General features: G+C 45.1%; 1 protein-coding gene across 2 annotated transcripts in view; it reads left to right on the top strand.

The window, feature by feature from the left end:
* Positions 1–16858, top strand: part of LOC141934321 (acid-sensing ion channel 2-like) — a 53376-nt gene that overhangs the window by 20348 nt on the left and 16170 nt on the right. The window contains exon 2 of one of the 2 annotated variants that reach the window (XM_074849680.1): positions 12100–12281. The exons of the other annotated variant lie outside the window; for it this stretch is intronic. Within the exon in view, the coding sequence (XP_074705781.1) occupies positions 12100–12258 (159 nt within the window). The 3' untranslated portion in view covers positions 12259–12281. Of the gene's footprint in view, positions 1–12099; positions 12282–16858 lie in introns of those variants that run through there. 2 annotated transcript variants of the gene reach the window in all.

Here is a 16858-nt window from a genome sequence, read left to right as displayed (position 1 = left end):
ATGCAAATTCGTAATTACTGTAGATAAACATGTTCGAGTTAATTACTTCTCCCATTTGATGGCTGTGCAAATGATGCAATGACTAATAGAGACTGCTTTTCTTTCTTCTTTGCTGTGAAAGCCGAGGCTACAACATGTGCTTGGGAAGGACGTGTCAGGAAAGCCAAGGAGCAGACAGAGGAACAGACGCCAATGTCGAGCAGCTCTGAATCCTGCTGAGGTCATGAGCCTCTGACCAGCAAACTGGACTCGGATTTCAGAAGCTTTTACTTCTACCTCTTTGCCCTCAAATGCAGCTGCTCCTGGACAAAATCAGCCTGGCTTTAAAGTAGGTCAGATTCTGTAGAACTGAAGTTATCTCAGGACGCTTTGTAGAAGAAGAAATACATGTCAGTGTGACACCACTCCATGCAGTGGCTTTTAATAGACTTGCTCTCCATTTACTGGTCCATGTTATTCAGACAGTGGCTATAACACAGAAGAAATGCTGCATTCAGCTGGGACAACCCATGGGTCATGAATCCCACCTGAAGGGATGGGCTCAAGCAGAGACAAGGACAGCATAAGAGAAACATGGGAGTGGAGGTCCAAATTCTCAAGCTGCTTCCAAAATAAAGGACTTTGAGAAGCACCAGGGTGCTGAGCACCTTTTTTAGTAGATTTGGGGTCCCAAAAACCTCAGACTCTAGTGTCTCATTAAGTAATCCCAGATTTTTTTGGATAGTCTGTCAGAAATTAAGTCTGGACTATTTTAATAGTAAGAAGGCATCCTGGACACTCCTTCTAGTTCTCAGACTCATAATTAGCAGTTTAGGGTTCTGAACAGCTTGTTAGCATTTTGGGAGTCAGAAGGACAACACCAATGAATCATGATTTCAGGCACCTGCTCAGCAGCTGTGAGTTTTGGATCTCCCTGTTAGCAGAGGAGTTTCAAACCTGTTTTCAGGGAAGCGTTTCCATTAGCCTGGAGAGAAATTCACGTTTTGCCTCCTGTCATTCCCCAGCAGCCAAATCCTTCTGCTTCATTTTCCTGGGAGGCAGCAGTCCCAGGCACCGCAACTGCTGAGCTGCAATTTGCCCTGTTTGCTACGTGCTCTAAAATCTGCGTTTAGTTTAACACATTAAGCCAATCTGTTTCCCAAACCCAGCTACAACTACAAGCCTCCGGGGGAGCTTGGCAGCGCTGCCAATCTGACACCGCTCGCCGGCAGCGTGCGGGTACGCGGGCTTTTTGGGAAGGCAGTGAAGAGGAGCGGAAAGGAGGAGGAAGATGTTAAAGTGGATCAGCACAACACCTCTGAGAGACTTTCCCTTCTCCCAGAGCCACCCACCATTCAACAGAAACACAAAAGAGAATAAAAAAATAATATTTGCTGACTCTCTGAGGAACACAAGTCTGAAGCAACCTCCACGTGAGGGACCTATACATTATTTATGGCTCTCTGTGCTGGATGCTATCCCCCACTGGATGAGCAAGTTTTGTTGTTCAGAGAGATGCTCTTAACAGACAGTTTAAACCCCAGTCCCTCTTTTCTCCACTGAACTGAGACTGTAAGACACAAAGGCAGAGCTGCATTCCCTTCACCTTCCCAGGTGAGAGCTGCCAGAAGTATTTGTCAGACCAGCCATGCGTGTGATGTGGACCCACAGCCCCGGAGAGCACATCTTGCCTGGGCAGCGTTTGCTGTTGATGCCCTCACCCGCTCGATTTGAGCCAGCAGAGCTCTGCTAAGCCAGGCAGCAATTAGCCCTGTATTCTCCCTGTCTAGACAGGCCTTGGAAATGGTACTTCTGAGTCGAGATCTTCCAGCTGGGGTAGGTTTGTTTCACAGCCTCGCCTGATGGCTTCCCTTGGAAACGCTGCTGCTTTGTGATGGGTTCCTGTCCTGCTGGACCAGAGCCCAGTCAAACCTGCTTTTCAAAGTGCGCTGGGACCAATTCCTGTTGTTTTTCTCCATGATGCACACAAAATAAATCAAAATAAAAATCAGAGCAACATGAAGGTAATGCTGATGTGGGCTTGTTTGCATTTTACTTCTTTCTTACCATAAAATATGAAACTATATTATAACATGACAGGTTTTTATATTGTGTTATACTAGGCTTCATATATTATAAAGAGTTTATATTAAATATGATATTAAATGGGTTTCTATGCACATATATTAAGTGGATATTTAGTATAAATTATGTGGTTTTGTTAATAAAATATGTCATCAATATTTCAGTACAGGAGCATGTTAAGAATAAAAGGGATTAAAGTGTTAAGTTGGAACTGTCTGGTTTACCTACCTAAAATAAAATACTTCAGCATTTCTGAAACTAAACAAGAAAGTCTAAGTGATTCATTTAGACTTTTGTCCTGAAGTGGATTTCACTGAATCAAATTGACACTTTGCTGTGAAATGTTGGAAAGGAGATGAGACCACATTTTCCTCTCAAGTGTTTTCTGATCATTTCTCCACTCAGCGCCTGCCTCATCCCAGCCCTGGGAGAAGCAGCCTTCAAGCCAGGGCCACGTGGGCTCTGGGAGGCTGGTGGGAAAACAGGAGCCACCAGAGCAAGGTTTTTGAGTGTTTGCAGAGTAAAATGTTCAGCACCTTGGGAAAAATGGCAAGATGAGGGATTATTCCTCTGCCTCCGCTAGCGTAGGCTTACCTCTTGGGCTTTTGGTGCTATTGGCATTGCCCAGGCAGCAGCTGGAGAGCAGCAGGGGTGTGTGTGTGAGTGTGCAAGTGTGTGCATTTGTGTATGCACGTGTAGGTAGAGAAGGGCTCTCCATGAGTACAGAGGTCCTGAAAGACACTCCATTAGCTGGTGGCCACCTGAGCCTCCTGATACACAGCCACTGCAGGCACACAGTGGAAAAACATGCCATAAAATACACAAACATACCTATAGACCCTGTGGTATTAGTGACTAATCCCTTCTTTGTTGGTATAAACCACTCAGAGTGACAGCCTGGGACAGGAGGAATTTATTTTTCTTAGCTTTGTCTCTGGATGTTTGATTTCAGAAGAGCTGAGGGATTTTGCTGAACTTTGGAGAGCCTGAGTAAATGGAGCAGAGAGAAACTCAGCGAGGCAAGCAGCTATTTTGCCTCCCCAGAAAAACTTCCACAAGGCTTATCTGGCCTGATTCAGCTACCACAAAACTCTTTGAAGCAGCTTTGGGTTGAGATGTGGTCGCCAATGCCACAGTGGTGAGGGCTGCCTCTGCCAGCTGAAGGCGAGAGCCATATGGAAACCCCTGCACAATCTGCTCTGCTGTCCCTGGTGTCTGCAGGGCTGCTGCTGATGTCTCTGTTTGTCCGGCAAGGCACGGCCCCAGGGGAAGCCTAAGGAAAAATTAGCAACACAGCAAGGAGTGTGAAATACTGAGAGGCAACAGATACCTCTTCGTGCTGCGATGGCTTCCAGCAGGAGGAAGAGGAGGGTTGCTGAAGGAGCCATGAAGACTTTCCTAGACAGATCATGGCAGGTTTGGGCTCAGACAGCCCAGAAGTTCTTCCAAATGTGTCCTTCAAGTGATGCAGTAAAATGGCACCACAAACCTCTCCAGTTTGTTTGCTGCTGGTGCCCACCTCCTGGGCTAGAAATTGTGCCAGGTTCATCAGAGAGGGATGTGGGCTGCGGCGGGGACTCATGCCTGCCCATGGATCCCTGCCCAAGCCCTGCTGGGGAGCAGGCAGTGCCCGGGGTCCTTTTCTCTTCCAGCATCCCTGCTCTGGGCTCCGGGACTGGGAGGTCCTGAAGTTTCTCAGCCTATCCGGAGGGATGGCCAAAGCTACAGGAGGAGTGAGGGGGGAGCAAAGCAGGAGCTCTGGGGTCTGAGTCTCACACTCAGGCAGGTGCATCTGTGCTGTAAAAGCAGTTGAAAGCAGCATCACCTCTTCTCATCCCCTTCTTTGCATGGAGGAAGGGACATCCTGCATTCTCCCCCTCTTTTAATTTGCCTTAAGCAGTTCTGAAAACCCAGCAGGGTTTTTTCAGGGGGCTGCAGAAAACAGAAGTTTCCTGGAGAGCAGCAGGATGCAACCACCCATTAACATCAAACCCACTCCATAAACCGAGCTGGTAAATTAGCACAGAAAGAAGCTAACAGCTGGTTCCACAGGGTACAACTTTCGTTTTGTTCTCCCCTGCTCCATGCCACAGCTGGGGAGCAGGAAGAAGCTTAAGTCTTGTGTGGAAATGACTGGGGATCTCCAAGTTCTCCTGCTACAATTTATTGCTGCTTATTACCAGGCTGGTGGGGGAAACCTGCAGAAATACCCAGCTCCATCCAAAGACTAAGGAGTGTCGACGCCTTTGTGCCTGTTCCCCAAATCTCCCTCTTTCACCAGTTCTGTGAATTAGCCTTACAAGTCCATTACCATCCAAAAAGCTGAGTTCTTCACATTCAAGAATAGCATTTCTGAAGTTGTTCTTTAAAGGCAGGTGTTTTCTAGAAAAGATTTTTAGGCCTTTTTTAGGAGCCGAGATGCTCTCATGAGAGGAGCCAGCTAAGCATTGCTAAAGACATTCTTTTAGCTCTTGTGAAGTTAAATATCAAATAGCTTCTCTCTTACAATCTTGCATATTAAAAAAAAAAAAAAGAAAAAAAAAAGAAAAAAACCTTGTTTCGAGTATGCTTCAGCTAGTTTTAAAGACTAACTTGCCATGAGATATAGCATCGTGTTTCCCAGCTCACAGATGCAAAGACACAATGAATTGCTCTCCCATAAAACAGATGCATGTGAGCTTGATTCTCTTTCAGGTCATATCCCTGTGCAGAAAATGGGCTCTTTTTTCAAAAATGCAGAGTTTTCAGCTGAACAGATCCTAATCCCAGCTGCATGTGCATACAGACGGGTGAGCATGCTCCTGGATGGAAGGCACTATCGAGAGGCCACAAGGTTCAGGAGCCTTTAAGTGCCTGGGGCCTCTCATACTTTGGTTAGTTGGGCAGCGGGTCTCTGCAATGACATACACACATGGTGCAAGGAGGAACTGTGAATGCTCTTGAAGGTGTCCAGGCAGAAAGCCCAAGCAAGAACACCCACAAGTCAAGAGCAATTGCCAAAAGCTTCCTTTTTCTTGTACACCAACACTATTCATCCTGCCCACAGACCAGTGTTCACAGTTGGGTTCATCTGGTAGTTACACGTGACCAGGTGTCGCATACATCCGGGCTCCACTCTTTGGCTCCTCTAGTGACAAGCATTTGTGGAAGCAGACAAGCCAGCATGAGAAGCAATTTTGGGCCAGCAGGTCTGAGACGGCTTCAAGGAAGTGCTTGATTTCTGAGCTCCTCACATTAAAGTGGAGGTTCCTCAAATGGAAGGGAAAACTCTGAACCTTTATTGTCATTATTAAAGTAGGATTAATGTGAACATGAGTTCTTAATCAGTGGGCCATAAAACTCCCTCTGCCTCAAGGGCTGATTTATCTTTTTTTTTTTTTTTTTTTTTTATCAGTGGGGAAAGTATGAAAGAGAGAACAGGTTTCTTTTGGCTCTGCAAGCCATCTGTGATAGAGCGAACTGTTCCCTGAATCCCAGCCTGATGGTTTAACCACTGCAAAAGCCCCTGGTTATGAGCTACCATGGGGGTGTACAACCAAAGAAACCACTGGGCTTCCAACACAGAGACAAACCCCTGGCTGGAAGGGATATACTGGCATGTATGAGGGGTAAAGTAGGTGTCAGAGCTCGGTCCAAGTACCCAGAGGGCACCTCTCCTGAACTGCTGGTGGCTTCTCAACCACAGGTACCCCTGTGGCTTTGGAGCTGTGGAGGAATTAATTTTCCTGGGTGCATTCGTTAAGGGCTCCATGGCGCTGTAATGAAAAACACTGCAGATTTGTCAGCATGGCCCTGGGAAGACATCTCATAGGAAAACACTTTTTTCCTCTCCCTTCAAGGATCTCACACTTTTATTCCTTCCATATCCACAGAGGCAAGGGTCAGACTTATGATGAAGAAGAAACACCTTCCTCACCCCTTCTAGAAGGCTTTCATCAAAAAAGATGCACTGTAAATAACTCTTGTTTCCAGTCGCAGCTGTGGGTTTTATGTTCTGGGCTGGAGAGATAAACTAACTCCCTACTCACAACAGAGAGCGTTTGTAGCATTTATTTCCAATTCTCTCCCCCCACACACCCACCTTGGCATGACAAATAAGAGATTGTAATTCTCTGGGAGGCATGCTTTATGGGAAGCAATGCATTTTCCTGTCCAAGCAGCTAAATATTATGTAGCTCAGCAGTTGATACGAGGTTTGGGCAGTATATTCTCTGGCAGACTTGCCACAATTTTCCGATTCACTGAGCTAATACGGGATGATTAAGAGAAGTCTTCCTTACTGGCTATTACTGTAATTTTTCCCCTGCACCATGTAATTGTTTCACAATTTACTTTTGCACAAATGGGGCTGTTTCTCCCTTCTCCATACAGGTCTAAGGTTTAAATTTTCTTTCTCTCTTGTGCACCCATGTTGACCATGTCCCATGGAGAAGGTTCAGGGAGCACTTTTGTGCTGTGTCTCAGTCCTGTTTAAGTTCACTGTTCTCAGAGCTGGGAAACTTGGAGAATACAGTCCACGTCTGCTGTGACCTGTAACTCTTTTAAGCCATTTCTGCATCAAAACACAGACTGTCCAGAAGAGGAGGATATGCTGCAGATGACCCCTGGTATCTGAGACACAATTCTTACTTATGTTGAGGACAGTTAGCCTTGTATTGAGGTTAGTCAGCTACTGAGTGGTGATCTGCATTGCCCACACTACACTGTTTTGTTCAAAATATACCCATGTCCCATCAGCCCTTCACCTCTGTAATCGTTAATACTGTTCCAGTGGGATTTATTGGCATGTTTGGCTCTTTCTGTATCCTCATACAATCTCTGTTGCTGATACTGGCATTTAACTAGCTAATATCATTGTCTTGACCTAACTTGGATGCTGTCCTGCAGTTAACAGGTTATAATACAGCTATTTTGCAGTGCAGATACAGTCCTCTCCTTCACCCTGGGAAATTACGTGTGCCAGCTCCTCCAGACACTGCGTAACAGCCCATCTCAAGAGTAGCTTGCTCTGCTCTTCGTCTTCACGCTCCCTTGGTGGTGGTACTCGTGTCACTGACCCCGCATGAGCTGCTTACAGTTTTGCTTCTAGTCTCAGCAGGGCATAAAGAACAAAACAGATGTATAAGCATGTCAAAGAACAAGGAAATTGTTAATAGGGTTTTGGTTTTTTTTGCTCATGAGAGAGGAAGCATGAGAGAGAGACATTGTACTGAGTTCCAGAAAAGTTAAGATTAACAAGGCTACTTTCTGCTTTCATTTTGGAGCACAGCATAGATACATCATGCAGGGGAATCAGGTACCTTGATTCTCCTGTGTTTTCTATTCACTTGCTGAATTTACTAGAGGATGCAGAGTGCAAGTAACTGAAGGGCAGGCTATGTACACATTGTAAATTGATGTGGTAGCACAGGTCTAGGTATAAATTCCCTTCTGTACTACAGGAGCGGGATAATATTCAACACCAGAGGTAATAGCAGCTACATAACAATTGAGATACAGAACACCATAATATTACCAATATAGTCTTGATGACTATCACTGAATTCAGAAATTGCATTATCCTCTTCATTTGTATTTTATGACTGTGCTTATGTGTTTATGTTATTTCTGCTATGTGATGAGAACACCGGTTAGAAAAGAGAGAAGGAAGAAACAGGGGTTATCACTGGCCTAGAGACAAATGTAGGACACCATTTGTTATTGAGCAAGGATAAAGGCAAAGGCAGACCAAAGCAAAGCATTTCAAATAGGGATAGAAGAATATTAATGCACTTGTACATGGAGAAATTCTGGTCATACGAACAAGACATCATAGGGGAAATGGATTTCCCTTGACCTTCCTTAGGCTGCCTGCTGCCTGTTCCTCTGGCAACATCCACAATACACTGTCCTGGCAGTAGCAGTAAATCTTTAGCAATGGCAACACAAGACCAGTGAGCAAAATGACCATTTTCCTGGTAGGGGTTGTTTGCCCATGAATGGATAATTCAGCAGATAACTCAGCAGATACTTTGCACACAGCTGGTTGCTACTGGGACAAACTGGCCAAAGTCAAAGGTGCTGGGAGGGAAGCATAATCTTAAATAGGAAAGTTAGGAGAGCCCTTAAGCATATAAATCACTTGTAACTGTGTAAATGTGTCCCAATAAAACTACTGGGATGAAAGCTGGGACAGCTACTAAAGAAACATGTTAGACAGATGACCCTGCTGCTCACCACAGTTTGGAAGGTCCCCAAAGTCCAAGAAGAGAATAATCCCAGCAGACGATTAATTTACGTGTGGGCAGAGAGGGAAGATGGACGAGGTGTTTGAAGTTGCTGAGTGAGCAGCAGGGGCCTGTTTGGGAAGATCTCAGCGGTGCTTACAAGTCATTTCTGGCTGGGGCTGCTCCATGCTGGGTGGGAGCTCAGCTGATGGATGGCACCTCATGCAGACTCAGAGGTGACAGTGCTTAAGGGGCCTTGAGCAGGGCCCTGGCAGCTGTCCCATGCAATGAACAGCCACGACAGCCTATTCAGTGATTTTGCTTCAGGGCCTTAGCTAATGTAAGAGCACTTTATCTGTGCTATATTCTGTCCTTGCAAATATAGGGTCATCTGCCCCTGCTATAAGCATGAGAGTGGCGACAAGGTCTTTTAAGTCAAGGTCTTAAATCTAGATACAAGCCAAAGTGAATCCCTGGTTGTTCCATGAGAGGCCCTGGCCTTTCAGTAGTAAATAATTTAGTTGTAGGCTGTTCCATGTTCTTGGCTGTGAGGATGCAAATGGCGCGTGTTCATTGAATTTGTAGCTCTACCTCCCTGCTAGCCCCGAGACAGGATCATCACCTGTCCTTATTTATTAGCGAACAGTATCTTTCTCCTCTCCAAAGGCATTGCACCAGCTAGACAGACTGTGGTTCTGTAATCAAAGCAGTTTGTGATGGGAGATGAAGGTTGAGCTGGAGCTGCAGGCACCATGGAGGAAGGCTCAGTGTTTTTGCTCCACATTTACACAGGCCTTTAATTCCTGAATATAGTCAAGTCTTTGGGTTTGCATCCCACAAAACAGGTGGGGTGGTGGTTTTGTTCCGTTTTGGGGTTATAACTTGAAATTTAACACAGGTGACACATAGTGAGCCAGTACAAAGGAATCTGTTATACTGGAAAAAAGAAATCAGTCTTCTAATACACAGAGAACATACCCAGTTTCCTCTAGAATAAAGAGAATTGCTGCGTTTTTGCCAGTATCCTGATCGCAGAGCTAAGCAGCTCATTACTGTCAACTAGAAGCCATGAGAAAGCAGAGGGAAGAAGACAAAAAGAGACAACAAGCCACTATTGTAGGGATTAAAAAAAAAAGAGGGAGAAAAGTGTCTTCTGTCCTTGGTGTCGTGCCATGTTAGCAGCATCATAGCTCTAACAGGATTCGGGAAGGTATAAGATAAAGATAGCAGAAGAAATGAATCCCAGTCAAGACAGGCTACGATCATTAAGGGAATTTTAACCTAGCCTGAAGCTATACACTGCAAACATCTTAAAACATAACCTCCCTGTGACCTTGAAAAAGATTTTTCCCTGTTTGAAAATAAAATTCAGAAGGGGAGAAAGGAGAAAATTGATAGAATAAGCACTCCAGACTTTAAACACAGACATTATTGAACACAGCTTACATAAAGCTTTCTCAATCCCCGTGCACTTTCTCATGAAAAACCTTACCTATTGTTCCATTTTATTTGCATTTGGGAGAGTGGCTGACAGACAATTAGGGCACTAGATTAAGCACCAAGGTTTGCAATCCTTGGTACAGATGGAATGAAATGAAGGCCCAGGATTAGGGGCTGTGCTGTCACCTGACTGTTTGTAATGCAGATCCATACACTGCATTTCTTGCCAACACCTCAAAGCTAAAAATAGAAACTTTTCTTTCACAGTCAGCATGCAGGAAGAATCTGAGTCCGGGGAGTGGGGACGTTACGAAGTTTTGTGGGAAAATCTCTCATTTGGTTAGTTGCAAATGACCAACTGGCATCAATGACAGAAGCAATGAGCAGCATCAGCTACTTTGGAGCATCATGAAGACCAGAGTCGGCCCAAAGCCTACACAGATATTTGCATGCAAGATCTGAGAGGACAAATTGAACCTCAGAGGTGCTCCTGTTGGGCGAATAATGTTAGGCAGGAATCACATGGCCTCTGCTCCCCATGGGGAAAGAAGCACTTTAGCTACCGCCTCCATCCTTTCTGATTCACCTGAGCAACATGAGGCACCCAGACAGAGGAGCTGTGCCACACAGTTTTCACTGCAGTTAAAATCTGCAGCAGGGTCCCTGTAGTGTCACAGGTTGGGGAGCTTCATGGTGGCCATAGCTGGTGCAGCTGAGTGGGCCATAGCCATCTTGTGTCAGTTTTGGTGACCAGTCATTGAGACTGCTGTCTGTAGAATGAGCATGAGAAGATATTCAAATTACTCACCCATGTCACTAGCTATGACCAGATTTTGGTTTAGGGTAAGCACCTGACAAGCCTGCCCAAGGAAAGGTTGCCTGGAGAGGGCAAAGGGATTCATACCTATCATGATTACTGAAGGGAAGGGAAGGTGACAAACATGTCACACTTCAGACAACTTTTATACCTTATTCCATGACCAATCCATTCCGCTCCACCCACTTCCAACTCTTCAGTCTGGCACCCATCTGACTTGCCACCAATGTCATGTTTCCAGATGAGGTGACGGATGGGCCGTTATGTTCTTGAGACAAGACTCTGCTCTCGGCAATGATAGCCACTGATATTTTGACTGTCTTCCCACCCTCTCCATCTCACTGTCCACAGCCATATCAACATCTGGATTACCTGATCCTCAGCAGAGAAGGATGCCTCAGGGCTCTGGACACATTTGGGAGTCTTTCACCCTCTTTGGGACCTCTGCCACATAATGACAAACTGGATGATGTCAGCAGCCTGCCAGGAAGAACAGGAAGGCAGCTTCACAGACTCTGAAGCTAATGAGCTATAGAAAAACAACGACAGCTTTTTGGCCTTATTTCAATCGGCCACAAACACTGATCATGGCTGATGCTCCAAGAGCGTTCATACTGCTCTCCTCCTCTCTGATATCATAGTGACCACAAGCACAGGTGGTGGGAACTAGGAACCTTTCAAGGGGTGTCACAACAGGTCTTTGTCAGCTTTGTTGAAGTAACTGCAGCAGTGGAGGATACAACCTGCTGCCTCAGAGATGGCTGTCAGGCTCTACTCTGAGCTTTGTTGGTAGGACCTTCTCATTGAAGTAACACTGGTTTGGATTGTTCTTGATGTAGTACACACTGTTACAGCTTCACTATCTTGCCATGTTCATTTGGGGCAAATAACTGATTGGGAATAAGTTTTATCCCTTTTGGGTTTTCATTAGGATAGTTCTTTCTGCATGTGCGTTGATGAGAAGTCACCTCTCCTCAATTACATTTGTAAGCGCGATCATGGTGAAATGCCTATTTACAGCCAGACTTACTCTTTTTTAACAGGTCCAGGCAGAGCAGCTTTTGCTTCTGGCAGGAACAGCCAAACACCCCCTCAGCAAATGCTAGAGCCAGTAGGCAGCCAACCTCTCCACTTCCTTCTGAAGGTTCTGCTATTCTGCAGCTTGAGGTCCATAAGTGAGGTCCTGACGCCCACTGAGGAGGTGAAAGGCAGAGTGCGTGTGGTAACGTATATCCTAGGAGGAGTTAAGTCTCGATGCGTTTGACGTTCTCTCGATGACGCATCTCAGGGACGCGGTTGCAGTCTGTCCTTGATGTGTTAGACCAGAACGCTGTTGTAGTGTCAAAGCGCTAATAAGATCAGCCTGAATCTTTTGAATGTTGTCTGCTCTGGAGGGAAAGGGGGCGGTGAGGTAGAAGAGATGGAAGGGAAGAGTGCTGAAGCTCTTTATGCCAAAGGGAAAGGAGATCATGACCGTTTAACTATGGATACCCCCCCAAGCCAGGCAGAATGGGATGTTGGCATGGGAGGAGCAAGGATTATGTTAGTGTCATGTGTTTCCTTTCTCCACAGCTGCCACTGGATGGGAGTAACATGAATCACCAAACACCACAGCTATGTGGTGTGGCCATGCAGGGAGAAGGAGAAGCATTGAACCTGATACTTGTCACCATCCCAAGCTTGGACCAGCCATCCCAAAGAGGGATGTCAATATGTGTATCTCTACCATAGGCATTTCCCAGGAGGTGCCACCTACCCAGTCAGTGCCCATAAGAAGAGGACAGTGGTTCAGGAGTGACAGCATGAGGAGAGCACCCACACCACTGAATACCTCATGGTCTTGTGAAGAATCATTTCACAGTCTCTGTTTTAAGGAGATAATGTTAGACCCAATTTTGGATTTCAGACAGCCTTTGGATGTCATCGTTCCCTATTCCCTGAAAGAGTTGTCATCTCTAGCTTAAGAAATACCTAAAAAAAATACAATGTCAAAAGCAAGACCTCCTCCACCATTTTCCAGAAGACCAACCTCTACACGACAGACTTAAATCTTCATTTGAATACTCTTCCCAAACACAGCTCCTCAGTATCATTTTTTCTGTCCCACGTGGCCTCCAAATTGCAGATGCTGAAATACTCCTGAATGCATCCCTCTGTTCCTCATTTCAATGGTTGTAGTAGGATCTCTCACATTGTTATTGTACGTTGGGTTGATGATGTCATAGCGTGTGTGCTTCAGGTGCAGTGTGCATAGGAGAAACTGGTCTCCCATGAGACATCTCCCATGTTTCTTCTAGATGGTGATATTTGACTGATGGTTGCGGGTGTATTTGGTTCTTGTTCAGGTTCTCCAGTTCGGACTGTCCTCTTACTCTGTAGCACCATGTTCCTGCCTGGGTTGAGTACATAGCCTGCAGAATTAGCTAGTAAAGGTGGCTGAGATTCATCTTTAGAAATGCCAGGGTACAATCTGCTTTCATTTGTGCTCAGACACCTGTGGTATGTGCTAAAAGGGAGCAATTTAGTTTCCCCTGCTTCAATACAAAATGGGCTGGAAACAGAATATTTATCTAGGTCTTTTGCAAATGATACTTGCTGTGAATGAACACTGATGATAACTGCAGAGGACTTCACTAAAAATTCTCTCTCCTGGATGGTGCTTGTGTTTCTTCCCACTAGACATAAGCAGCTTTTTCACTGTCAGCAACAAATTGGTTCCTACAGTCTGTTGTCACTTGCAGCACCATCTGGAAATGGGGAGCATGGTGTCTCTTCAGATCCAGAAGTCTGCCCTTCATGAGTCTTTGGAAACGTCCCTCCAACTGCCGGACACAGAAACGAAGAAGGACAGATCTTTGATGTCAGGATGGGGAAAAACTGAGGATATTTGTCATTACCACCTAATATTTTAGGAAGCTATGGAAATCAGGAGCATGGTTCTCTTGTCCCATGATCACCTGGAGGGATTCTGCTGCAGAGGACAGACATTTCCCAACCCTGCTATTTGTCAGTGCGGTATTAGAGGGGATGTTGCAGGCTCTGAAGCTCATTGCAATCCATCCCAGAGGATACATATCTCAGGGGTCTGTTTTCCTTCTTGAGTTACGTCATATGGATCCAACCAGCCAGGCCAGGCTTCGCATGGTCCCAGGCCAAGGACTACACTTGTTAAAAGGTGCTGCAGAGGTTTCATGTTCCCATAGAAATGGAGGCATCATCCAAGCACTCTGTGCCTAGCTCTGGAAGAGAAAGATACTGCTCTGCTTTACATCCAAATTATTTTAGTAACTACACAGAACTCATATCAAAAAAGATGTCCTGCCATGGTCTTTGCTGGACTGGATCTGGGAATTGAGCCGAAAAGAGCCATAAACTCTTGCTACCAAGTCCTGGTTCCACAGTACTCGCAGCTAGCGCAGCCAGGAGACGTGAACACTGCAAATTGTTATGCTTGGTGGGATGCTGAGCTGTCACTCAGTCATTGAAATGCACTACCCCGATCCCGGTTCCTTGGCAAACTTCCCAGGGAAGCAGGTCCGCTGGGTAACAAGGGCCCATTAAGTGGGTTTGCAAGCTGCCCTGCTAAACCAGATTTGTTTGGTACTTGAAGCATTGCAAAGCTTTGCGTGCAACGGGCAGGAGAGTTGGAGGGAGGCAGCGGGTCACGTCAGCAGATGGAGGCGAGTGTTAACATCCTACGACACCAACAAACACGTGCCCATCTCCTCCTGGGGCAGCTTGCCAGAGACGACATGGGACAGGCAGCCCCAGGAAGGCCCTGGGGAAGGGATATGCCTCTGCTCTCAGATGAGACCATATTAACGTTGCAGAACAAAAACTAGCGGTCCTGGGATTCATAGATTATCATGTGCCAGTAGAGAAAAACATATGAGCTATTTGGGCTCTGGAGCTGTCATCCTGCACAGCTTTCATTGGCAAAGTCCTCTGGTTCACAAGCAGAGATGGCTCAGAGGTTTCCAGCTTGATTAGTTTTTGTCTGATTTTTTGGGATTTGCGGATAAACAGTAATATATTGTTGTTTGAGAAAAGTCTTCTTTAGAAAACAAGTTTAAGAGTAGGAATATTCTATGTGCAATTGGTAGAGCAAAACCTTGATGGCTTTGGTTTACTGTGAGGTTAAGTGAGCTTTTTTCTTTTTTTAACCTCCATTTTATTTTAAGAAAGGCCCCACTCAGAATAAAGCATCTAAAACAAAAAAATTCCATCTCAAAGAATCCTCTCTCTCCTTCTCCCCCCCGCCGCCCCCCCTTTTTTTTTTTTAATTTGAGTTTGGTTTTACTTTGTTCAGGCTCAGCAAAGAGCAACTGGTAAAATGCTGAGATTTTTCAGAGAGGGGGTGGTAAGGTTTTAGAAGCCAAAATGCGGCAGCTCTCTGCAAGTTCAGGCAGCGAGTCAGCCCTGCCCGGCCTCAACTCTCCTGCTCCCCCCTTTGCCAGGGGCTGAAATTCCCTTTCAACAAACACCTGCATTGATCTGAGTAAAGCAGCAATTGGATGGTAGGCTGGTGATTCTAGAGGAAGAGGGGAATAAAACCTGACCTTCAAAGTATTAATGGATTGAAAAAATAATTTTAAAAATACTTTAGAAATGAACCGAATACATCTCTTACAATTCTAGCATTTCTCGAGTGACTTTCAGTTAATAAGAAGTCCAACTGAAGGAAGTTTTGAAATGAAACATCACTTCAAATGAAAAATAATCAAAGCTTGCTTTTTCTCAAAGTGCCAGATTGACACAAACACTAAAAAGACTGAAATGATGATGTTCTCATTTTTTCCCAGTTAGCAGCTTGAATTTACAACATGTATTAGTATCAAACTATTTTTTTTTTAAACTGGAAAAAATGATTATATTTACGTTTCTCCAAACTAACAAAGCTTTACCTTCTACTTGTTACAGTCGTATGCTCCTGCCCAAGTTCAAACATAACGCAAACTTAAAAAGTAATCAAAAGGAAGGAGCAACCAATACACGCTGTTTGCTCTGATGAAGTGAGACAGTTGCTTTGCACATGAAAGACAGCATTATAAGTAAACTTGAAATTTTTTTTTCCTGAGACATGCCTCAAAATTGATATTTCACCTAGGGATGCCTCTCCCACACATGGTGCTCGCTGCCACAATGCTGTTGTGTTTGCACCCTTTCAATAGACCCCCTTCTTCACCCTCGTTAGTAGTGATGGATACTATGGGGCTACAGAAACTGAGACATGTTTTGGAAAACAGCACAAATAGTCCTATCCTGAAATTTTTTTTTTTTTTTTTTTTTTTTTTGTGATGGCAAAGCTAAAGATCACAGCACTAGAGCGGTGGGATTGAGGGGTGGCATGGGGAAGCCCTTTCAGGCTAGACCCAGCTGGAGAAGTCTGTGCCAGATACAACAGCGAGCATCACACAACTAGTTTAGACTTCTAACTTCTGGATATCTAAAATTAAGCAAGAACCCCCAACCTTAGCTCCTCTGCTCCCATCTGTTTGCTAGAGATAATGGCAATGCTCTATTTTCCAGAGATGTTGTAAAGATAAATAAAGCCTTCAGGTGCATGAGAGAGAACTGCGAAGAGGAAGCCAATAAGGAGTTCTCCTTGTCCATGGGGGATAACATGAGAAATAACAGGTTTAAATTGTAGGAAGAAAGATTTAGGTTAGACATTAAGAAAAGATTCTTAATGGAAAGGAATATTAAATCCTGAAATAAGTTGCCTGGGAAGTGGAGTCTCCATCACTTCAGGTTTTTAACAGTATGTTAGACAAACATCTAAAGTGGTTTTGGGGAGAACTGAGCCTACCGGAGGGTAAGATTGCTTAGGTGACCTCGTGAATGCTACGGGCTCTGCTTTCACATTTTTATATGAAAGACTGAGGCACTTGGTAACAGGCGTCTGGTAAGTGCCTTCAATTAAGTCTTGCTTTGAAATAGCTGAGGATGATGTTTCAGCCCGCTCTTCCTCTGCCTTTTCCCACTCTTTCACTGAAAACCACTTAGAGGCTTAGAAAGAAGTGGCAATGCAGAGGAATTGCAGATGTTCCCTCATCCCAGCTCTGAAGGCATTGTGTCAAGAGGAGAGCGATAGAGAGGAACCGAGCAAAACTGGCGTCAGCACGTGTGGGATCTCAACAAGATGTATGCAAAACATACTCACAGTCTGGGCGTGGAGCAGAGTTTATAATACCTGTAGCCATGCCCTATTGCTCCAAGTTCATGCTTGCCTGGAGATCACTTTTTCAAAGCCTTTGAAGTCTGAGTCCCTCTGGATTCCTGGGGATTTATTTTGACTTTAAATCCCTTCAGAAATAGCAGGTGTCCAAGA

The sequence above is a fragment of the Strix aluco genome, chromosome 24 (genome assembly GCF_031877795.1).
Source record: "Strix aluco isolate bStrAlu1 chromosome 24, bStrAlu1.hap1, whole genome shotgun sequence".
NCBI lineage: Eukaryota > Metazoa > Chordata > Aves > Strigiformes > Strigidae > Strix > Strix aluco.
Note: the sequence above shows the minus strand (reverse complement) of the source record. Positions and strands in the feature narration are given on the sequence as shown.